General features: G+C 40.0%; 1 protein-coding gene across 2 annotated transcripts in view; it reads left to right on the top strand.

Moving 5' to 3' along the window:
* CBL (Cbl proto-oncogene) overlaps positions 1 to 24,459 on the top strand; it is a 63,033-nt gene that overhangs the window by 3,197 nt on the left and 35,377 nt on the right. For both annotated transcript variants that reach the window (XR_008447175.1, XM_054049503.1), the window contains exon 2: positions 6,877 to 7,124. Coding sequence is in view for 1 of the 2 variants with exons in the window: in XM_054049503.1 (XP_053905478.1) it covers positions 6,877 to 7,124 (248 nt within the window). In the remaining variant the exon portion in view is untranslated. The remainder of the gene's footprint in view (positions 1 to 6,876; positions 7,125 to 24,459) is intronic.

Raw genomic sequence — 24,459 nt, 5'->3', positions numbered from 1 at the left:
TAAATCTCAAAATTTGACCGTTTCAAGAATAAATAAGCATGTCACTTTAAACAAAAATTGGACACTGGATAATCTCTTTCCAGTTGTTGAGATGGATCTCATTCATAGTATTCTGAGTGCATCTAGTATGTCAATGTTAGGCCTTGTCTACACTGGCACTTTACAACACTGAAACTTTCATGCTCAGGGGATGTCAAAAAACACCCCCCTGAGCAATGCAAGTTTCAGCGCTGTGAAGTGCCAGTGTAGACATTGCCGCGCTCCCAGCACTGGGAGTTACTCCCCTCATGGGGGTGGGTTTTTTTTACAGCTGCGGCAGCGCTTTAATGTTGTTAGTGAAGACATACCCTTAGTTGTCAGTGAAATCTTATGTTGGTTTGCCATCTGCACCCTCATAGCTTGTTTGGACTTCACTTCTGCGGCCCACTGCCTTATGTGAAAGCAGCCATTTAAATAACAAGTAAAATCACTAGCCAGATAAATGGTTGGTTTGGGTGTGGTGTTCAAAGTTTAGTTCACACTTTCGGGGAAAGTATACTCATACATTCCTTTTCAGCTGTTGGCAGGTCCTTTTGACACTTGAGTGCAAGCTGTGGCTTGTCTGAGTTGTGTGGCCTGGTGCACCTTGTTTAGGAGCTAAAATAATATTTGGGCTGTGCTAGGCCAAAAAAACAAACCAAAAATGACTTTGTCCTGACATAGAGTATCACTGATTGGAACAGTTTTGTTCCCCATTGAAGGCCACTTCTGTTCTATTTCATGAGGATAAAACAGTCCTTTCGAAAGCTGATGTATCTTCAAATATTTGGCCACTTGTAGATAAATATTTATATATTAATTGCAGCTGGAGTCCCTGATCAGGCCCCTGTCATGCTAGGTGCTGTACAGATACAGAAGTAGGTAAAGTCCATGTCCCAGAGAGTTTACAGTATGTAGGTCAGACTCTTTAGGGCCACACCACCTACAGTTTTGTTAGAGTATCTGCCCCACTCTGGTAAACATTAAAATAACAAAACCTTGTACCTTTAATATGTTTCAGTGCCTTTTGATGTGATTAAATAGGATCCTGGAATATGAGGTTGTAGTACAGTTTTTGAAACTTTGCTAAAGTAGGACAGGAAACCTTTTAAGTTCTGTAGGCAAGTATTTTGTCTTTGTTCTGTAAGACAAGAACTAGCGTATGATTGATTAACATGGTTATAAACACAGTTTGCCTATTCAAGTATGCAAGATGACACATGCTGCTATATTATATGCAGTTCTGGCATATAGCATCTGTTATATTGCACATATGTATATTACCGGCCACCTTGAAATTTCACTCCTTTGTGTATTCTAGATGTTTGATGGCAACTTATGAACTTCATCTAAATCCAGCAGTTTGCTTTCTTATCTAGAGGTTGAATCATGCCTTTGAGGCTCTGCTGTTATGAACCTTCAAAGTGCAGCGACAAATAGCACACTAAGCATCTCAGTCACTTCTTTGCACTGGCTGTAGCCATCCTATACATTTTCACTAGGCTAAAGTGGGAGGAACTGATTTCAGTCTCATTTATCCTATTTCCTCATCTTTTCACTCTGTTAAGCCATTAAAGCAGGGCTTAAGATCAGAAAATTTATTAATGTAGTAAAGTAACTTGTTAGTGCTGCGTCTTGGCAGGAGGGAGTTGCTTTATATATTTTTGTCGATAATGCAATTGATAATTTATCTTCAGAACCTAATCTAGGCAGCAGAATAATACAAATAACACCCAGGGTATGTCCACACAGCGTAGCTCGGAGTGAGCCTCCCACCCCAGGCAGACAGACTTGTGCTAGCAGGGCTCATGCCGGCACACTTAAAATAGCTGTGTGGAGGTTGCAGCATTGGCAGAGGATTGGGCTAGGGCTGGCTTGAGCTAAGGTGGCTAATCCAAGACGCTGCCGATACCATGATGTCCACACAGCTATTTTTAGTGTGCTATCGCAAGTCTTTCTACCCAAGCTGGGAGGCTTGCTCCCTGCTGCAATGAAGACATTACCTAACACTGTTCTTGGGCATTTGAGGAACTGGTTGTGGAAATTCTAAAATACTTAGAGGGGTTTTGAAACTGGATGGGACGGAAGAATAGTAGATTTCACATTACAGGATGGAGAAGAAACTGGTGGCGGCTGAGCTAAAATGGCAAACACCTCTCTAACCTAAATATGGATGTAATTCAGCACATTTTTATAATTAACATCTGGAAATTTTGTTGCAAGTCACCCCTAATAATAGTGATGTGGTCAGGTGTGGCTTTGGCGGAGGCTGAGAAGTTGATAGGTACTGAGTTGCTGATGTTTCAAGGAAAAAGTAGATGCTTGACTTTGGGGGAAAGGAAGAAAACTTCAAACTCCTCCTAGGTCTGTTTAGGAAAACAGTGTGGGAAGGGAAATAGGAGTTGGGAAGTCAATAGAGAGAGATCTATCACTCCTAGGTTGTTTGGTTTTTTTTGTTTTTGTTTCAAGGTTACTGTCAAATCATAACTTGCAAACAAATTTTTGCACCTATGTTGTTAACCTCCTGAACTCTTTTTACTTACCCTTGTTACAAGTTCTAAAGAATAGAGAAGAAATTATTTTTTAGTTTTTTTTTTTTTTTTACTTAGTGCTTTTGACAGCACTTTGTGAAGTCGGTTTCACTGTTTCCTCATTCTAGTCATAGTTCCCCTATTTTTGTAAGTCTTTAACATAGCAGCAAGGAAGAGAAAAACATTTAAAAAATAGGAAATGTGATGGTAAAACTACAGTGTCCCTTTTACAAGGCTAGAAGAAAATTTAAAAATCCAGTATACTTATAGTAATTTATGTTAGTTGTTAATGTTTTTCATTTCTTTCAGCTTGGAAACGGAAAATCAATTTCAGTACTGTTTGTAGTCAGTTTAATTTTCAGGTGCTCCTTGCTGAGAGTTGAAAACATTGGAAGGGAATGTTTGTTCACAAACAACTGTTTTAATTTAAATGATTAAAAATATAGAAACATTTCTGTTGGTAAAAGCTTTAGTTTTAAAATAGTTTTACAGTGAGACCAAATTTCAGTTGACAGTGTCCATTTAAGACCACAGCTATTTTTAAGTCACTTAAAAAAACAGAAGAACAGGAGTACTTGTGGCACCTTAGAGACTAACAAATTTATTAGAGCATAAGCTTTCGTGGACTACAGCCCACTTATTCGGATGCATATAGAATCCGAAGAAGTGGGCTGTAGTCCACGAAAGCTTATGCTCTAATAAATTTGTTAGTCTCTAAGGTGCCACAAGTACTCCTGTTCTACTTTTTGCGGATACAGACTAACACGGCTGCTACTCTGAAACCTGTCATTATGCAAGGCACTTAAAAAAACAGAAATGACTTCTCTTTACTCTGAGCACACCTAATGTAAGGTATTTGTTGTCTTTCTGGATTCACTGTGGTAGCTGCCAATCATGGGGAGAGAATGAATGGAGTGCATGGTAACTTGCTAATACTCTGCTGGTTTCCCAGAGCTGTGAACATTCCTTTTAACGTTATCATGATGCTGCAAGTGCACGGGTAGAGAAGTAAACAAAGTGCAACTTTTTTTTTCCTGATGTATTAAGAAAAGTCAGTTTGCTAAATGACAGCTTGTAGGCAAGTAACTTTATTATTTGAGTGCTGATATTGGTTGCTTTTAAAACCACGTATGGGGAGTTGTGAACTTCAGCTCTTGAAATAGGTGTCCGTCTGGTGAATAATTAAACTTATTTAAAATTCATCAGGTAATAAAACCAAGCTTTTCTTGTCTGTAAACCATTTACTTTGGATATTCATACGGGGTATTTTAATGAAAAAGTTTTATAGAGGTTGGAGAATATGACCTGTCTGCAGAATTTTTTGCTTTTCTGAGAAAACATGTTGGATATTAATATCAATATCAAATAAGTCTGTATAGTTACTGACGTGCAGTAGGTCTGCTTCCTACATAGCTGGATAGTTTCAAGAGATAACAGCCTGTGCCATTTCCTATTATAGCTGACCCAGAGAAATGACTGTTCTGTGTTTTTGACTTGTCTGCTTCCTTCATGTGGTTTCCCTACAACACACCAAGAATAGGTTTTAAACCCAATTGTTTAAATAACAAACTAGACCTATAGGAGCAATAATGGTGCTATCTGTAGCTTGCTTTGGGGATATGTTTAGGATCCTTCCATGCTGCCAAGTGAAACTATGGTCTCAGAAGACAATTGTGTCGTTCCCTGATAAGGTTCATTTTACAGTGTATGAAAGAAGCACCCTAAAGAAGCATCAATTGCAGCAGCAGTCTTGTGATAACTCCTCTTTGTTTAGATCTCCTAGTATTTGTCAGTTCAGAATGGAGGGGAAGTTTGTTTGGCTAGATTATTTCCCACCTGTACGTTTGGTGCTCCTCCAGAGTATAATTGCTTCTCATTATGAAAATCATATTCACCTGTCTGAGACTTGATGCAGTCAGTCAGTCATTCCTTTGATGGAAATGGAAGCCTCTCAGTGGAGCCATGCATTATTGAAAGACGTGTAACTTCTCCACACTGTGTTTCTTGCACGTATCCTAGAAGGCTGAGTGAAATGCTAGAGCCCCATTTCAGACTAAATTAGTTATTTGGTTTAAATATTTACTTTTCAGTCACAGCTTGTGAGGCAGAAGTAATGGAATAAGTGTTCAAGTGTGTAATAATATAGAGATCCAGTTAACTTTTTCAGAATGTTACCTGATAGCATCTAGTAGTTTTTTACCAGGTTTTGTGAAGGTGATGTTCTGCATAGTGGCACCGGGTTGTTCTTGGGGCTTTCTTATCTACCTTCCTAAAGCCTTCTGAAGAAAGTGATCTTCTGCAGCATTGTGATGAGATCTGCTTTGTAATATCCTTTTGCACATCACTGGTGTCAATTTAGACCTCAGTCATGCCTTTTGAGATTAGGAAGTCAAAACAGTGTTTTTACACTTCAGTAGAAAGCTTTAGGAAATTATTGCACCAGCCTTATTTTACGTTTGAGGTAAACGCTCCAAAGACTAGAGCTGTTAGTTGAGTCTTATTCCCAATTGCTTGTTTTTGTCTTTTCGAAAAGATGGCTTTAGAACAAAAGCATTGAATATTGCTTTGTCATGCTAAGCCAGTATTTCAGCACTTTGTTGGAGCTCAGAGAGCCCTAATAACTTAGAAAGTTGCATTATGTCTTCTGTAGCTAGCTTTCTCTCTCCCTTGACTGGGTAATAGAGACTCTTGGCTGTGATGGATACAGACAAGGCCTTTCTCTGTGAGGTGTATGATGATCCTTTTTTAATACTGTGTTTCCTATTGATTAAACTTGTTTTCATGAGCTTTGTCATGTAGTCGCTCTGTTGTAGAGCACTAACGTTCAGAGAGCTGTCTGGTCATATACGGTTACAGCATCAGCATTCTCTTTGCAGGTTGAATGAAATTTTTCTATTCAGTTATGGTGCCTAACCTGTTAAGTAGAAGCAAAAATAGATGCATATAAAATGGCAAAAAGTTTCCTTACTGATAAGCCTATTAATTTGTTTTGCACAGTGTACTTTTGGAATAATTGACTCAAATTCTTACTAGCTAGGAATGTGTAGATAATCTTACTGCTGTAATACAAATTAGAAAACCTTTCCATTAGAAAGAGTAGGTATTAAGGTAGTAAGAAAAAATTAATCTCCAAGACATGCAGGGTAATTTGCTAGAAAGTAGGTTACCATCGTCTAATTAACTTTCATTTCATCACTGACACGTAAAACTAGAGCAGCAAGTGCTTTTGTGAACAAATTCACACAAGGGAGAGAAATAACTGCAGAGGGTCAAATTCTGCTCTCACGTTTGCATGCAACTTATGAAGTCAATGGAGATGCATATCTGGGGACCCAGAACTATATTCCTGTCAGTAAGCTGTTTACCGCTAAAGTTAATAGAGTATTTCAAATGAGATTTGGGGGTCTCTGCTTTCTGTATAGAAAACCTTTTTTTGTGTTCACTGTTGATAGCTGTATAGTTGCTTTTATGCTTGTCATTCATTGTAAATGTATACATTCAGGGTCAAGTTTTTCATTCAAGTGGACCCCAGTAGTAATGTATTCTCCATTATAGGGCTTGTGTACACAGGGAAATTTACTGGAATGATTACGTTTGTCACATATAAACTAAACTGGAAAAAGACACTGTTATTCTGGAGCAAGAGTGCCCATGTGGGGAGTTGCAGCTGTATCATTATACCAGTACATTTCCCCATGTAGACAAGCCCCAAGTCTGGATCATATCTTTTTGGCAGAAGTATCTGGCAAGACCGCAGCTTCATTACCAAAGACTACCTAAATCAGTGGCTCTCAAATGTTTGCACTGGTGACCCCTTTCACACAGCAAGTCTCTGAGTGCGACCCCCCCTTATAAATTAAAAACACTTATTTATATATTTAACACCATTATAAATGCTGGAGGCAAAGCAGGGTTTGGGGTGGAGGCTGACAGCTCGTGACCCCCATGTAATAACCTCGTGACCCCCTGAGGGGTCCCGACCCCCAGTTTGAGAACCCCTGACCTAAATGATCTAATGAAATATTATTGCATCAAATATTTTAAGATTAATTTTGTGAGAGATGTAACCTTCTGGAACCTAGACGTCAGTGCTCATGAAAACATGTTAGTCTGAAGATTGCGATTTTTATAATGGGTGGAAATCTGTTCAGGGACTAGTGCGTTTGGGCAGATGCAGTATAATGTGAAATTATTTATATTTCAGCGTATCTTCTTTTGCATTTCAAGCCATGTCACTGATCATCTATTTAAACAATATTTACTTGTAATTTTTAAATAGTCTTAAAATCTCAAAATGGTGACTTTTCCCATTATTCATTTATTGCAGGTGGTGCGTTTATGTCAGAACCCAAAACTGGCACTGAAGAACAGCCCACCCTATATTCTAGATCTGCTACCTGATACGTATCAGCATCTACGAACCATCCTGTCACGCTATGAGGGGAAGATGGAGACCCTAGGAGAAAATGAGTACTTCAGGGTCTTCATGGAGAACCTGATGAAGAAGACCAAACAGACCATCAGCCTCTTTAAGGAAGGGAAGGAGAGGATGTATGAGGAGAACTCTCAGCCTAGGTAATGGGGAGAAGTTACTACAAATACTTGCAGCACAAGTCTAGCTGAGTGGGTGAGATCTTGAATTGAACAGCTTGATAGTTGGTATGTGGGAAGGAAGAAATCAGTGGTGAAGAGATTTAAGGTTAGCTGGAGAGGGTAACGTTTGAAGTAAAATATTATTCTGTGCTGGAATGAAGGCAAGGAGAGGACATGAATATGAAGAGAGATTCATATTCCAGATCTGACCATTCCTGCCTGTGACTTAGCTTTCATTTGAGTCACGCTGGTATAAAGAATAAGATTTATGTTCTGAATCGGTTTTCAAATTTATGTCTGAGATGTACCTGAGTACAGCTCCATGCCAAAGTAAAGAGCACCAATAAGGTTCTTTTGTATGTAAATCTGTAAAGACTTCAGAATAGCTTGTTCTGTGGTTTAAAACAAAGTACTTAATATTGAAAGACTTAATTTTACAAACTTTAATTGTTGGAGTTGTGACCTCTCTCTGTTAATTTGATTGTAGTTCTGGAGGTTTGATGAAGGGAAAAAAACCACCCTGAAGTGTAGGAGGCAAAGGGAAGGAAATCAAGAGATTGTCCTACAGTTCTCTCCCCTCTTTCATACCATACTAGAATTTGAAGTTAGGGTGAAGCTCTGATTTGCACATAATTGATCTATTTTGAAATTAAAGGAACCTGAGCATATTCAGAGGTCTCCGAGGGAGAGGCGTGTTCTTTTGGCAAGTCACTTTATTAGTAATGTCCTATTACTAAAAGTAGTATGCATATATGGCCGCTACTTCAGCTGTTTGATACAACTGAGAGCAAGGTTTTGTTGACTAACATCAACAAAGTAGAGATAGACAGGACTGCTCTTGGGTGCCTCCATTTGTTTTTCGTTGAAGATTCTCAAAGGGAATTTTTCTCTTCTCCGAGAGTGGGGTTCTATAGGTTTCCATCTGGTCAACGTTCTCATTTAATCTGCATACTGGGGTGTTGCAATGTTTATTGGGGAAACATGGTGTTTTTGGCATGCTGATACTTTACATCTCATCTGACCCAGCTATAGTAGTTCAGTTAGCTGCCTTACCTACTAGTGACTTCTTGAGATTGGAGAAAAAGATGGAGGGCCAGACTCTGTCTGATAAAACATGGCGGTGGCTGGGTGGTTTGGAAAACAACCAGAAAATGTGATGAGAATATTTGCTCCTTTGTCAGTGAGGATACGTCTGTTTGCAGTCTAGGTGGCTGGTTAGACTTCTAGCTGCTTTTACATGGTCAAGTGTTGGTAACAGCGACAGTGACTTTTTTTCATCTACAGATGACCATGAGTTTGACTGTTTTGGATTCAAATGTTACACTTGTCATTCATGCCTTTATTACCTCAATTTAAACTACTTCATTACTGAAGCTGGTGCAGAATTTGGCAGACCACTAATTAAGTGAGGTATCTCACCGTAAGCACGTTACACCAGTGCTCTGTGATCTGCATTGGCTGCCTGTTGGTTTCTGGGTGGATTTTATGTGGTTGGTTTTGAATTATAAACTCTAAATGGACTGAGGCCTGCCTACGTGTGAGGTACCTCCTCCCTCCTTGTGCCCAGCTGTCACAGCTGAGATCAGCAGACACTTGAGCTGGGGTCCCCGAAGTATAAGAAATGGGAGCCGGGGATGGGGGTGGAAAGGTTACCAGCAGGAGGTCCTCTTTGTGGGCACTTTGGCATTGGAACTTGCTCCCCACTTGGACCAAAATAGCCTGAATGTGAAGGGCATTGCAGCATGCTCAGGAGGTTATCTGTTCATTGGCTTTTAGGGAGGGAGGAGAGGTATGGTCACTTTAAGTGGCAAGAGGTTGATGGAGGGAGGGAGGGGGAAGGGTTAATGCTAATTTATATTTATTTAGCCACTGGTGGTACAAGATAATGGAGGGAGTCGTAGAAAGGGTATATTTGTATTGAACTACTTTCAAAGGGCGCCTAGGGCAATGAATAGGTGCAGTTTATTCTTTATGTACAAAGTGAAGTAAATAGAAAAATGTGGAACTAGCTGGATCAGTTGACTTTAGTTGCAACTGAATGACTTAAGTGGCTGAAGCCTTTGCAGCTATTTGCTTCTAATATTTTTGAAACCAAAATGGGAAGTGATGGAGCCACTTTGCATAAATGTTTCTTGATGATTTTTTATTTTAATGTATTCATGTAATATGGCTTCATTATTACTGTTTTGATTTCCCCCTTTCCATGACCACTCAGGGGTTTAAGTAGTATTCTGTTAAGTTATTTTACTTTTAGATGGTGCCTCACTAAAAATCTCCTCATAGCGATTTGAAGTTTTCCGGTAATTTCTTGAATGTGGGAGGGGAAAATGGAACTAAAAGCTGCTGTTTAGCGTTGCTTTTTGACAATTTTGTGATTTTGATTAGCAAGGATTATGCTACACTTCAGAGTTTGCTTCAAAGCTGTAAAGCTATCTGCCTTTAAAATTTAATTCCAATTTTCTGTAGAAGCATTTCAAGGTTTGGGGCCAGTATAATGAGTGAAGCCAAATTAAACTACTGGATTGTCCCTTAAGGGAAAATTGCTGCTTCTATAGACTCTGATTGACTCTTCATAGATATCAGAATTGAAACGAGGGGTAGGGCAGGGAAGACTTCTCAACTGGAAACACTTGAATATGTATGAAAAGTTTAAAAAAAAAAAAAAAGTGGATGTAATGGGGAGGGGGCTTGAGCACGCATGCCTAGGGGATAACTCACTTTTAGCTTGACATATTATGGGCGTGAGAGTGTTCAATGGAAACCTGCAGTCATTTCGGCTTAGCTCAAATCAAAACGTGCATGATGCAAGAAGCATTTGTCACCATGGATTAACTGTGTAAACTGTATTTTAATTAAAACTGGCCTTTGGGTCTTTTGCTGGAGTTTTCTATCTTGCTGGAAAACCTTTTGGGACACTGGCAACCTGGGAACCCAAGGTGAGACTGAAAACTGCTCTGCTGTGTAGTGAACTGCACAAACACTTCAGTGTAAGGTTAATTTTAAACCTTTTGTTAAGAGCTTTTTGATTGGAAACTAGCTTGCTTTGGGCTCCCGTGCCATCACAAATGACCTTGTCCAGATCAATCCACCTCTAGTACTAGGCTCAGAAGTGGTACAGTACTGAACATACACTAGAGTACACTAACCTGTTGATTGTTTCAATACTCTGATCCATCATCTGAGCAGATGCCAACTGACAGGCAACATCAATTGTTTAAGTCCAAAATTTTAGCCACAAGAATTGATCTTCTGACTTCTGTTCCCCAGGTAGTTCCATAGCACTGACATGAGAGAAGCAAAGAAGAAAAAAAATAACTGTATAGATTTAAAACAAAAAGGCATATTTGAGCTAATATTCAAAGCATGTTAATTGACAAGAGGGGTATTCCAAATTGGTACGTATGAGCTGCAAAACGAGTGCTTTTACAGGCAATTTTACTGTCTGCCAGATGGGATCCGACTAGCAGTCCCTCTCTAGAGTCGTGTTTCTGATGGATTGACAATCAGACCCTACATCTGCAGAAGTGAAAATTTTTGGCCTGTCAGAATTGGTAAGCATGCTGGTATAATTAAATCACAGCCCTGCTTCTTTCACCTTCTCCTTCCTTACTCTCCATCCATTTCTCAACCCAGAAAAAAGTAGTTACTGTTGTGTGGATTAAGCAGTTTTCCTCGGACTACACTTTAGGTATGCTTTAGCCCAGGGGCTGGCAACCTTTCAGAAGTGACAGGTTTCAGAGTAGCAGCCGTGTTAGTCTGTATCCGCAAAAAGAAGAACAGGAGTACTTGTGGCACCTTAGAGACTAACAAATTTATTAGTCTCTAAGGTGCCACAAGTACTCCTGTTCTTCTTTCAGAAGTGGTGTGCCGCGTCTTCATTTATTCACTCTAATTTAAGGTTTTGCGTGCCAGTCACACATTCTAACGTTTTTGGAAGGTCTCTTTCTAGAAGTCTATAATATATAACTAAACTATTGTTGTATGTAAAGTAAATAAGGTTTTAAAAATGTTTAAGAAGCTTCATTTAAAATTCAATTAAAATGCAGATCTTATCAGTTTAGTGTGATCCTTGCCCTTGCTTTTCCTTGCTGAGTTTTCCCATGTCTGGCACCTATTTGGATACTTTAAGCTGCACACAGGCTTCTGAGTGATCAGTTGTTAACTGGCTCCAAGAGGGACAGAGGACATTTCATGTGTGAAAATACCTGTTCACACAGGTATGTGGATCCAAATGCTGAAAGCATTGCAAACATAATTTTCTTCAAACAGTTAAATTTCACTGGCAGGGACGTCCAGCAGGTCAGAATAGAGGCCCCATGATCTCTCTCGGTAGGTTCAAGTGCCCTCTGCAGATCTCCAAATTTTGATGCCCACAATTCTGAATTTTTTAACTGAATGAGCTGCATTTTGAAATCTTCAACACCTATCCACTGAAATACAGACCAATCCAAGTCACTTTTTTTGAACCAGGTTTAATTAGAAAAGAAAGCATTGGGCCAAATAGGTGGAAATCTTGAAATCTGTCAGAAAATTATGATTCCAGTTCTTGCACGTACATTCTAATCTCAACGTCAAACGCAGTGCGCTGTTCCACGTGGTGTGATAGCGATGTAAGCAGCAAATCAGGACTTAAAAATATCCCAGCACAGTGGCGCTGCAACAATTTTTAAGGTGGGGGTGCTGAGCTGCGCCCCCTCTTGCCCCTGTCTGTACCTTTCACTGCCCCAGGTTGGGGCCAGCTGCAGAGCCCCGGGCCGGCGGCAGAGCCCCCTGGACTGGTGGCCGGGGCCGGCAGACGGAACCTCGGCTGGCAGGGCGCCGGTACCCCAGGCCAGCAGCGGAGCCCCCCGGACCGGTGGCCAGGGCCCACACAGTGCGAGTGCCACTGAAAATCACCTGCGGCAAGTGAGCTTGCTTACCCCTGCTTTGGCCAGTGGGCAGTCATGAGCATGGTAGCTCTCTCACTCTTCCCATATTTCTTCAATGGGTAAAAAGGCATGGTCGGTTAGAATAGTCTAGAACATATGAATGATTCAGGCACTAACTCAAGATATCACATGTGTACAGAATATGGATTCTCTGGTTCAGATGGGAACGCTTTCAGATGTGCTTGTTGAACCTTCCGTTTTCAGCAGTGTGCTCCAATCAGGCCTATTATTGCGTTCTAGCTTGCTGTCAGGTGTCATTTAGGAACTGATTACTGTAAATTTTGGAAATCAACCACAAAATCGTAGGAGATTTAAGGTAAACTGATTGTGCTTTAAAAATAAGCTGAGCTCCCCAAATTGTTCTAGAAGTTTGTCATCAGCTGTTTTAGAACAAGCCAAGAACCCTGAATAAGAGTCTGGCATTCTTGTTCGTACTTCTTGATACGCGGTAGCATTATATACATCCTCTTGGCAAGGAAAGATGTTTCTTATTTTGTTCTTTCTTTGTTTGTTTGCCCTGGCCAGTTATAATGTGTTTGAAAACATTCTGTTTTTTCCTATTAAATGTTATTGCTTTCCATATTCTCCTTTACCCTGGTTTGCATGTTTCCTGTAGTCCTCAATTTAAACATTTATCTTCCTTCCCATCTTCTGAATTTAGCAATCACTTTGTTTCTTTCCCCAAAATTTCTCATGGTTTAGAACAAATGAATTATTTGGACATTTGCATAACTAGTGTGCAAACTGTGCAGATGTCCCTTACCAATAAATTCAACACTAAGTGGCAAATGACAAAATAAGTCACTCTTTATGATAAGAGAACTAGTTTTTTTTTTTTTTTTAATCTTTCTGAATTCAAACTATTTTTGATCTCCAAACCAAGGAACAGGGTTCCCCCCCCAAGCAACTTAAAATGATCCCCAATGCATTCTTCCAAGAGCTGGACTGAGGCAGAAATGAAGAGAGCCTGTCTGGTCATGTGCCATTCAATAGTTACAGTGGCTGCAGATGTGTGCTGCATTATGACTTTATGCACATTGTGGAGTGTAATGCTTGGCTTTCTTGGCCAGATGGGCATTTTCCCTTTCGTTTCTTAGGTCTTTTGCTGACACTCTACAGAGCAGCTTCATTATGTGTCATCTAGTGCGGAGTCACTTTGTATTTCATGGTACACTGTACAATATATGATGCTTACAACAGAGTTGTGAAGAAGCAGAATATGGCTGCCAATTGTTAAGTGTTTACTGTAAAATGAAAACTTGGCTCAGTTTAAAATGTAGTAGCAGGAAGTGAGGTTAAATGTACATCTTAAGGGTTTAGAAAATTAAGTTTCAAAGATCAGAGCATGAACCCTTGATGTATTTATTATATCTAACCTTTTTCTTTGATGCACCTGTTCCTCTGTTGTGTTCAGGAAATCATAATAGACTTGTAGAAACACTCTGTTTAGGGATGGTGGCTGAATGTCTGGGCTCCATTAGATGTGATCAGAAAATCAATCAAATGGAATTTAACCTTTCTACACTGTATACTAACAATTGTTATGCAGAACGTATCCTCCTATGGTGGCTAAAACCAAGGTGAGGTTTAGCTGACTTCCAATGCTCAGTGTTCATAGCACTTTCTTTTCTTAGGACTACAACGGCTGTTTTGTAGCTTGCAGCAATGTGGTTTGGTATAAAGTGCTTCAGTGGAAATTGCTGTTGGGGCTTCCATAAACTGTTGTACAGTATTAATATATTTGGTGTCGTTTTTTTAACTCAGCTATTTCATGCTGACATCTTTAAAGATGTCGTCTAAATTCTGCTTCAATTTACATGTCTGTTTAAAGATTACAGCAAAATCATGGCTGCTTTTTAAACTATGCAAGCACTACTTAACTGTGGTTGATACAAAGCCATGAATATTTTTGAATTGGCACTGATCATGGAAGCAATGAACAATAGTTTGTGCTTCAATTTAGAAATGAGAAATCCCTAAGTATACTTTTAATCTTATGGGGATGTTGCATCTCTCATGCACATAGTCAATAAGTTGTGGGAAGTGCGGCCTATGTGGGTTAAGTTTGTACTTGCTAGTCAGGAACCAGGTTTCTAAATTCAGATTATGTATTTGGGAGTTCAGTAAAACACGCTTGCAGTATCTGCTGGCCCCTGATTTTGGAAACCAGTAGTTTTTGAAGGTTTACTTATTCTGGATTTTTTGGTCATATTAAACCCATGGGAAAATAAGGGTGGATTGCTAGATTTTTGTGGTTAATATTTGTTCTTTGTGTTCTGACCAACAAAAAGTTCCCCGGGATGGGAGTTGATCATTTTTTAGAAAAAAGTCAGTTCCTATTCTGTCTGAATATACAATATCTCCTGGTCATAGATGGGGGAAGTTGGAGTCTTGTGGGGCCATAGATGGTGGGCTGGGGGGAGGGCATTTCAGTTTATAGTGCATTGTTTAGCAGAATGGCATACTTTTCTGATTATATTTGTTTTCAGTAGCACTCACAAACAAAAAGACGGAGCTTAATCTAAAAATTGGAAATAGAGTAGTGGGTGGAGTGTATCGTACTAGTAAAGTGTTCACCAGGTGACTGGCCACATTTTAATACATTTCTAAAAATGTAGCCTGTCCTAGGTACCCCACAATCTTAGTCTCATATTTCACAGTAGAAGTGGGTCTCCATAAGGGATATGAGTGCAACAGGCTTTGTGGCTGAGTTCAGAACGGTTGTTCCATGCATAGAGGGGATGTGGAAGAAAACTCAGATGCTTGTAGGAGAAGCAACTCAATGAGGTATCAAGGTTGGTATAATTGGAGCAGAACAGATAAGGGCAATGTGAAGAGAGCTATCTATAGATAAGTAGGAATGGGGCAGGTCTTAAACTTATCATGGTAGAGGGTAAGAAGCCAGTATTGAGATTTAGAGAGTGGAGTGTAGATCAGAATCAAGCAAGGAAGATAATTTTAGAAATTGTATTTTGTGGGGACTGGAGGGGGTCAATTAGGAGTGACAAGGAGGCCAAAACAGAAGTTTATAGTAGTCAAGGTGGAAGAATGAGAATTTTACTTGTAGTGATAGAAGGAAAAAGGGCATATCAGTTGTACCATCCTGCAGTGTGTGTTCCCATATGTCTCCCTTCTTTTGTGTGTGTGTGTGTGTGTGGAATCCTCTTGAAGTGACTGTGTTTGAAATAGACTGAATTGTGTAATGAACACCTAGTGGGCTGCAAGTTATATATCTGGACATATGGGACCCAGGAGAGTAAAGAAAGCTGGGGTATCGTACATTTGTGTTATTAACAGCTTTAACCCTGAATGCCTAATTTGTATACACAATAGCAAATGTACTGCTTCTCTGGGGGCTAGACAAGCATGGAAGCGCACACCAAAACATTCATGTTCCTTTTATTTGGAAGGTGGTAACAAAACAAAGTGCATTTCCTGCAGCAATGCAAGGTTTAGTGGTTCCAGTTAATCTAATACAATAGTACCTCTTCATGGCAATGCTGAACTTGCTTAACTGTTCATGGTATAGTTTTAACTCACGTTAACTGCAGTTCATGTTGGAATGCTTTTATTTTTATCACAGAAAGTTACAGCTACCTGTTGTAGAAATGAAAGCTATAGTTTACACAAGAGTTGCTATTCATAAACTCCCCTTGCTGTGTAAACTAGAAATGTCCATTAATGAACTATCTTTTTGCAGTTATCTAATATCTTGCTTGGTTGAGAATATAGGAAAGGCAAATAATTTACTCGTCCATAAATATAGATATGAAGTGTCTCAATTTGCTGGGTATTAATATCTTCTCTAAGTGGTGGAAATGGGCTGCTTCTATCCTCTGAATCAGTTGATAGGACAGTCTACTGCAGATATAATTTCCATTTTATCTTTTTAAACAAAATTCAGCCTTCAAACCATGTCTAATACAAGTGACACACTGTAGTGTAGACAAAAGGGGGTTTTCCGTCACTGTAGTAAAGAGGCGATAGCTAGATTGACAAAAAAATCTTCCTCTGACCTAGCAGTGCCTGCACCAGGGATTAAGTCAGTTTAACATCATCTCTCAGGGGTACTTGTGGCACCTTAGAGACTAACAAATTTATTAGAGCATAAGCTGTCGTGGACTACAGCCCACTTCTTCGGATGCATATAGAATGGAACATACAGACTAACACGGCTGCTACTCTGAAATCTCTCAGGGGTTGACCTAAACTTTAGATGTGGACCAGACCATAGTCTCTCCGTGGCTGAGGATGGAGATATATATAGACTCTGCGGTGGAAAGGAAGCATTAGAAGTTGAGAAGGCGACTGTAGATGAAGTGTTAAATAACTTAAATATTATTTGCTTTCTTTTTGCTATTTGCATAGGTAGGCTATATGGTTAAGGTACGTTAACTAAAAAAACCCCCTGCTCTTCTGTGTAAAAATATATATTGATAGATCATGTGCTGATGATGCTAAAATTCTCTGAATTTAACATCACGTTGCTGACTTGAGAAGTTGGAACATGTTTAATTGTCATGCCGTCTGACAGCAAGACTTAGGTGATGCTGCCTCAGTAGGATTTCATACTCTACGCTTGCTCCAGGGTATAGAATTACTAATCCATGCAGGAAGAAAGCTGTAGATATTTACTGTCTTTTGTAAAGGAGAGTACTTACATGTGTCTAAAAGGGGAAGGAAACAGACCCCACAGAAAGATATAAAAAAGCTTAGTTTGTTTGCTTTAAACCATTGATTCTTAGATTCTGACCCACAAAAAGTCCAACAAGAAAACTTCTGACTGGACCAATGGACTTGTCTCCTAACACTCATGGGGAATGGGAAAGAATGCTGAGGGGGGGACACAGCTAATGAATGAGGTGCGAAAGAGCCCTCCTTCTGTCACTTCCTTCTGATGCAGCTAACACTTCAAAAAGAAAGAAAAAGGAAAAAGAAAAAAAGAAAACCCATAACACTACAATACTTGTGGAGCCTACATCTGCATTTAAATGAGAACATCTTAAAGACAAGAGCAGACTCAAAGGCCGTCCACAAGAAAGGCTTCCTTGCCAAGCTGCAGCATATAAGCCCTAATTGCCTGCTTGCAAGGAGAAACCATTACCATTTACATTTCTGGGGGAAATATTAATCTGTTCCTTACATTTGGGCTTTAATAGAGAGATTAGGTGTTGAATTTCATATTCAAAACTGTAACCAATTACAGCTCGTGCCAATGGAATAGCATAAACTTTCATTATTTTCACTTTCCTCCCATTATAAATAATATTTTCATGCAGATGCAATGTTATAAGTGAAATTGAGCTTTTGGACTATAACACAGTAATAAATAGATGGGATTTTGATCTCTCTGGATGTGTTTCTTCTGTGTATCTGAGTCTAAACTAAGTTTTCTAGGAAATTAGTTTACCTCATGGACTCTAGTTTTATGGCTGCCACTGCAGAAGCAATCATCCAGTTTATCACAAACATTGGTTAAAATGTTGATCAATTTCTTGGGGTTTGAACCTGTGCAGTTAGCTGTCTAACATCTGTATTTTGTACATCTTAACTACTTTTGTGGGGCATTGTATCATGTTTTGGACTGTGCTGCAAGGTACGTCTCAGTTTGACAACAGATTGTGCCTTTGCTAGGTGAAGTTTACTTCAGCCTGATAGGATGCTGCTGAAGAATTGGCTGAGCTTCCGGAAAGGTGGTACGCTCAACCAGAACGGCTCCTTTCTAACATTTTGAAACACTACCTTGTGAGCTATCGAACAAATTCATGAGCCTGCAGACATTTTGCTTTCTTCATGAAATGGCGATAAGGTTGCATTTTCAGTTAGCGTACCACTGATTTGGCTGTGTGATTCATTGACCACTGGTTGTCTCTAAAAAGCGTGGCTAGAAGTATAGTGATGGTGGTGGCAGAGTTGTGTGTTTTTTGAAAAGTATGATGAAGAAAAATGGATTGTTGATTCCAAACCTAGTGCAGGGGGAGGACTGTAGGCCGACACAGGCGCTAGGTTTCTGTGCCATCTTGATTCTTTGGCCTTGGCTACACTCGGGACTTCACAGCGCTGCAGCGCTGTGAAGCGCAAGTGTAGTCGCGCTGTGAGAGAGCTCTCGCAGCGCTGTATGTACTCCACCTCTCCGAGGGGAATAGCTTGCAGCGCTGTGAGCGAGCGTGCAGCGCTGCAGGCTCTGATTACACTGGTGCTTTACAGCGCCGTACTCGCTGCGCTCGGGGTGGGGCGTTTTCACACCCCTGAGCGCAGCAAGTTGCAGCGCTGTACAGCACCAGTGTAGCCAAGGCCTTTGCATTCAAAGACCTAAAGTAGATTTAAAGTCTTTGGGAATTTTTATCCTTGTAGCAAAATGTTTTGTCTTCAGTTGTTTGGAGGTTTTAAGAGTGGAGTTGGACAAAGAAACTTTTCAATGAAAGCATGACGCTTGCCTCCCTCAGGCACTCTGTTAATGGTATCGTGCAAGAACAAGGAGATTCTACCCATCCCCAAGTTCAAGGGAGGGCAGAAAAGATTGAGAATCTGGAGAAGCTTTGGGCAGGAATAGGAGAACCCTATTTGAATTGAAAGTGGAGGGGTTTGGGTGGGGAGGGAGAAGATGATCCAGAATTGATTTTAGCTATAATGACTTATTGCATTGTAACACATAGGGTACGTCTATACTTACTTCCTGGTCCGGATGTAAGCAATCGATCTTCTGGGATCGATTTATCGCGTCTTGTCTAGACGCGATAAATCGATCCCGGATCGATCCTGGAAGTGCTTGCCGTTGACGCCGGTACTCCAGCTCAGCGAGAGGAGTACGCGGCATCGACGGGGGAGCCTGCCTGCCGTGTCTGGACCCACGTTAAGTTCGGACTAAGGTACTTCGAATTCAGCCACGTTATTAACGTAGCTGAATTTGCGTACCTTAGTCCGAAGTGGGGGGTTAGTGTGGACCAGGCCATAGTCACCAAGACTCCATTGTGGTATAGTTCCAACTGTAATTCAGAGGGTAAGTGGCCGAAGATAGGTATATTGAGGAGTGTTGATAATACAAGCGTCAGAGGTCAAGTCTTGCTATTATAATTCAGAGATCACCATAAAGGAATACATTTGTTAACTAGATATGCTATTGTCCTTTATCCTTGCAAATCCTCTGAGGAAGTGTTGAACTCCCTAGTCTAGTCTCTGATTTAGTCTTTTTAAACACTGACTCTTCAGCACTTGTATAATTAAGCATTTTAAATATCCAAATCCAGCAGAAATGAACTGGTGATACGTTTTTTTTCTCTTCACCATAGAAAGCACAAAGTGGCCTGTTCAAAGTGATCTAAACATCCGGATTAGAAGGTCAGGAGCTGAGCTTGTTCTTCCAGGCAAAGCCAATCCAATGTTATGGTTAGAATACTGGGTTGTTCAGGAGTCATTAGAAGCTGATGTCCTGTGTAGGCTCCAGATACCTCATGTCCTTATGCATAAACATAACGTGTGAGCCAAAATTTTCTCACCTCCATCGTTTCACGGTATTTTGTGTAATATGTTAAGGGAGTTGTTGCCCTGTACCCCAATAGAGAGTTGCATTTCAGTGTTGCTGTTTATACAGTTTCTTGGATTGCTTTAGGAGACTGTGAATTGAAAGGGTGCATGCATGTATAGGGATAAATGTATTTAATATGCGTTTCTCTAGAAAGTTTATTTTATTTGCACATATGTAAAATTAAAGGCATTAGCCTAAATTTTTGTAGTCTTTTGAAACAGAACTTAGGAAGCTATAATTAAACGCTCAGTGGGGCTATCTGTAGCTTTTATTTTTGAGTGCTTTTTTCCAACCGCACTAAAACACATGCATTATAGGTGTTAAGGTTTTGAACGCTGTGCATAAAGACAAAGCTTTGAACTAGTAAACAGTCACTTTTTTTAGCCAGAGACCTGCTATTAAACTAAGATTCCTTACAACTATGGAAATTGGTGACCGCAATGAAAAGGGGGTTGTATGAAAAGGGAATCGAAATAAAAAGTGTTACGCTTGTTAAATGTCCCCCCTTCAAGTCTTGTCCGGCACAAAAAACGAGCATGTGATCAGAAGGAACAAATGCAGAACAAATTGTTACTAACTGCTTTCTATAACTGTACACAGAATGGAACAATGAATATTCAACTTTAAATGTATCTTTTGTGAAAACTTTACAAGAAAGTGGAGAGAGTATTTTGAGCTATACCTTTTCTTGATAGCAGGTTTATTGCATCTAATTAACGTGCCAGATCCCCTTTTCTCATTGGTGCCTTAAAGAATCAATCCACAAAATCAATGCGATGTTAGTTGACTCCTTCAAAATGGTATAACATGGGCATATAATCTGCTGGTTCTAAGGCTATGGCTTCACTACAAGGCTTTTAGCAACACGGCTGTACCACTAAACCTGCGCCGCTAAAAGGCGCGCAGGGTAGCTGCTGTTGTCGGCAGGAGAGAGCTCTCCTGCCGATAAAGAACTTCCACCCCCCACGACCGGCAGCAGCTTTGTTGGCAGGAGAGTGCTTCTGCTGACAAAGCATTGTTCCCACTGGCATAAAACTTTTGTCCTTCGGGGGGGTGTGTGTGTTTTAACACCCCTGAATGACAAAAGTTTTGCCGACAAAGTGCCAGTGTAGACAAACCCTTAAACGTCTATCTTGGTGGATAGTACTAGTAATACAGCAGCCTGTGGAAGTACTTCTAATTTTAAAGATCAGTGGCTCAACATTACTCTGGAGGTGACTTGTGCTGTTGAGTCAGTAGTAGTTAAATGGAATGTCATTCACTTCCTGCGCTGGAAGCTTTGTTGAAAGTAGTTCCGTTGTATCTATTTTTAAAACTGATTACTGTGTGCAGAGGACTCTGAAGCTGCCACTGAGTTATAAATGTCATCTCAGGCTCTCTTTAAGCATTCCTACTCAGCATTTGTGTGAAGGGTCAGTTAGAAGAGCACAGTTGTTGGCTGACCCAGTGGTAGGGGATGGCATACTCCTATTCTTCCCGGAATTCTGTGCAGCCATTTATCTGAGTCTGACTGACTGTTAATGTCTGGGATATAAGCAGTAAAATATGACAGGGTATGGGCTATGTGATAGCCTCCCATTTTGGTGGCATCTGTAAAGTGCATTTCACACACTTGCATGTTAGAGGTTTAAAAAAAGCCATTTCAAATGTTTGACTTCTTAAATTGTCAAAATATCAAATTGCAACATAGCTTAATTCCTAAAAAAAAATTCTAGACTAACTTCTCTATACTTGTCCAAACATATTAAGTAGTCCAACTGACTACTTAAAATTGCTGTGCATGATATTAAGCACAGCAGAGTTTGAGTTAACAGCACACGTAGCCAATGTTTACAGCACCCAAAAAGACACAGTACTTTTTGGATGCAGCAGTTCTAAACTTGAGTGTGTGCTGCTGCATACCCATATTACTTGTTGAGACTTCTTTTTATAAATGCCATCTAGTGTTCATTGTGTGGTGCTGATCTAAATCCCTTGAGAACTGCAGAGTTTCTTGCAGTACTTGCCAGAAGTACCTCATATTCTGGAGGAATGAACATGCAGTTAGGAACTGGAAAGAGTTGTGATTGTACTTGACCACTAACTTGCTGTGTGGCCTTTGCCAGGTCACATCATCTCTGCCTCAGCTTTCCCATCTGTAAAATGGGGAAAACGCCACCTTGTCTCACAGGAATATTGAGGATAAGTCAACTATTAGTTATTTGGACATGTAAAGTGATGACTAAATTCTTACCAAAGAGCTGTTTAAGCAAAACTGTGAAAGAGCAGGCAAGAACTTCCCAACCAGTGAAATAATTATCAATGAACTTGAACATCGCATATTCTTCTATGGAAGCAGAGAAAATGGCACACGTTCAAGACGGCATTCGATACTTGCATAGCAGTATTTCAAAACTGAGCAGGAGCAGCTGCGCTGCAAGAAGCTGTTTAATATGCAAATCTTTAGTAATATTGGGGAATAGCACAATGACTGACTGGAAAGTGCTGTTACCTTTTTGTTTGGTTAAATGTTCTTCTGGTTTTCTAGCCATCCTTTTTGATGATGGACCCTTGTATTGTGTAAACAAAATGCTTGCAGGAAGGAAATCAACTAGATGGGCTGTCCCCAGTATATGTAGCTGTGTCTTCCTCACAATATAAATAAGGAGCTAATAAATCTTTGTTTTAGAATTGCATCAGGTTTTTTTCTTTTTCTTTTCAAGAGCCTTCATTGCCTTTAAAAATCCATTAAAGAACTTAGTATTTGGAGATCAGACTCTTCCAGCATTTTGTCAGGCTTCTTTTCTGGAGCTTTTTCAAAAGCACCTCTTTATTCATTGCTTCTAATTGGTTGTCATTAGCCACCTTTCCAGGTCATGCCCCTTTTTAATGTTCCACTTAAAATATGGAGCCTCCCCTTTCCCTTTCAGTTTTGCGTAGACAGGAGTTGTACAATAACTTGGTTTTGCTCCTCACAATTGTTTCCTCCCAGAGAACCATACTCTCAGGTCAGAATTATTGACTTATGATCTCTGCCAGCCTCAAAGTTTGTTGCCAATTTCATGAAATGACTTTAAAGAGAATTTTATTCTAAAATACGTTGTAATTATGATGTAAATCAAGTTATTTTTAGTTTAGATTTTATGTGACAGCCAACGTTGGTATTGTAAGTACATATTACATTTTTATGTGAACTTGAACATTGCTACATGTAAAAATGCCCTCTGTTTATTGAAGCTGCTGAACTTGGTAAGTACTTTAATGTCCCTTGGTGGGTAATCGGAGTGCAATTTTCAGCGCTGCTGAGCACTCACAACCCCAGTGTACCTCTGTGGAAGCTGCAGATGCTTAAGCTCCTCTGAAAATTAGGCTGTAAGCAACTGTTAAGTCTAAAAGAAAATTTCAAAAAGGAGAAATGAAGAGCTCTGGAATTGGCTAATCTTATGCTAAAAGAACAGGAGTACTTGTGGCACCTTAGAGACTAACAAATTTATTTGGGCATAAGCTTTCGTGGGCTAAAACCCACTTCATCGGATGCGTGCAGTGGAAAATACAGTAGGAAGATATACATATACACAGAGAACATGAAAAAATGGGTGTTGCCATACCAACTCTAACGAGACTAATCAATTAAGGTGCTTAACCTTATGCTGCATCCTTTAACTCCTTTCATGCTGCAGGAACGTTGGTGCACTTTCAATGGAGTAAGCTTCCTGGGATGATAGTATTGTATGCACACTTCAAACTATTTTAGCATTATAGCTGTGCGTAGCAGTGCAAACTGTATAAATCATCCTCTGGAACAGTCTTCCTGGTGCAGACTGCTGCACGCGAAACATGATGTTACACCAGTGCCAGGCTCTTGTTAGCACTGAGGGAGTATTGGAAGAAAGTAGCAAGAGGATAGCGATACCTTAGTTTTAGGAAGGCTTGTATAAAAGGCAGTTTATGAACTGCAGCCCTCATTGGCTATTTGTGCAAAGAGGTGGGTTTTTTGTAACTCTGTGGAATTTAAATAAGCGTAAAATGTAACTTAAAAAAACCACTGAGATTAAAGTCTGCCTCTACTATTGACTGTTCTGCAAGACTGAGCTCTTACAGTGGAAAAGTGCTTTCATCCAACAAACAGGAAACCGGAAAGGACCAGCCTGCTACAGGTCAGAGGGGACCAGCATCAGAAAACCAAACTGGGAGAAGCTGAGGCCCATAGAGAGGCCACAGTGAAGGATTTCAGTAGGACTGGAAGTACTTGATTGACCTGTTGACTTCCTGTGAGACATGTGGAGCAGAAACAATCATTAAGTGGGAAGGAAGTAGCATAACCATAGGGGGGCGGGGGGGAGAGAAGGAGAATCAAGCAGAGTATCTGTTCAGTCTTCAAAACCTTGCATGGGCTTAAAACTGGCTCAGCACATATTAATTGTGTGACTTACTCAGTTATCTGATCAAACTGTATTTCACTATGCTATTTCTTTTTAGTCTCTCTACAAAAGTTACTTGAGGCTTGCCCCTTGAGAGACTGGACGCTATTAAAGGGAACAAAACTAAAAGCACAGTTCACACTGCAACTACCCAGTCTGCATTTAGTAATACTTAAGTGTAATTGTATGTATTATTAAACTATCTTTAAACATTCTGTTCATGCCTAAAGAATGGAGGCTCCAGGCTACAGCTGCAGAAGTTTATTAGCTAATAAAATACTTGAAGCTTTTTTAGTAAGTGCAGAAGTTGTTAGTTCTTTGAACCTTCCTTCTTTCAGTCTCTAGATTGCTTAATTTTCCAGCAATCAACTGTTCTCTGTCTCTGTCTGTCTGTATAAAATCTCACTAACAGAAGTATGGAGTCCTATCTAACTTGCAGACACTTCAGTTTGAACCTGATGGTA

This window comes from Malaclemys terrapin, chromosome 15 (genome assembly GCF_027887155.1).
Source record: "Malaclemys terrapin pileata isolate rMalTer1 chromosome 15, rMalTer1.hap1, whole genome shotgun sequence".
Taxonomy (NCBI): Eukaryota; Metazoa; Chordata; order Testudines; family Emydidae; genus Malaclemys; species Malaclemys terrapin.
The sequence above is the reverse complement of the archived record's forward strand: the minus strand, read 5'-3'. Positions and strand labels throughout refer to the sequence as shown.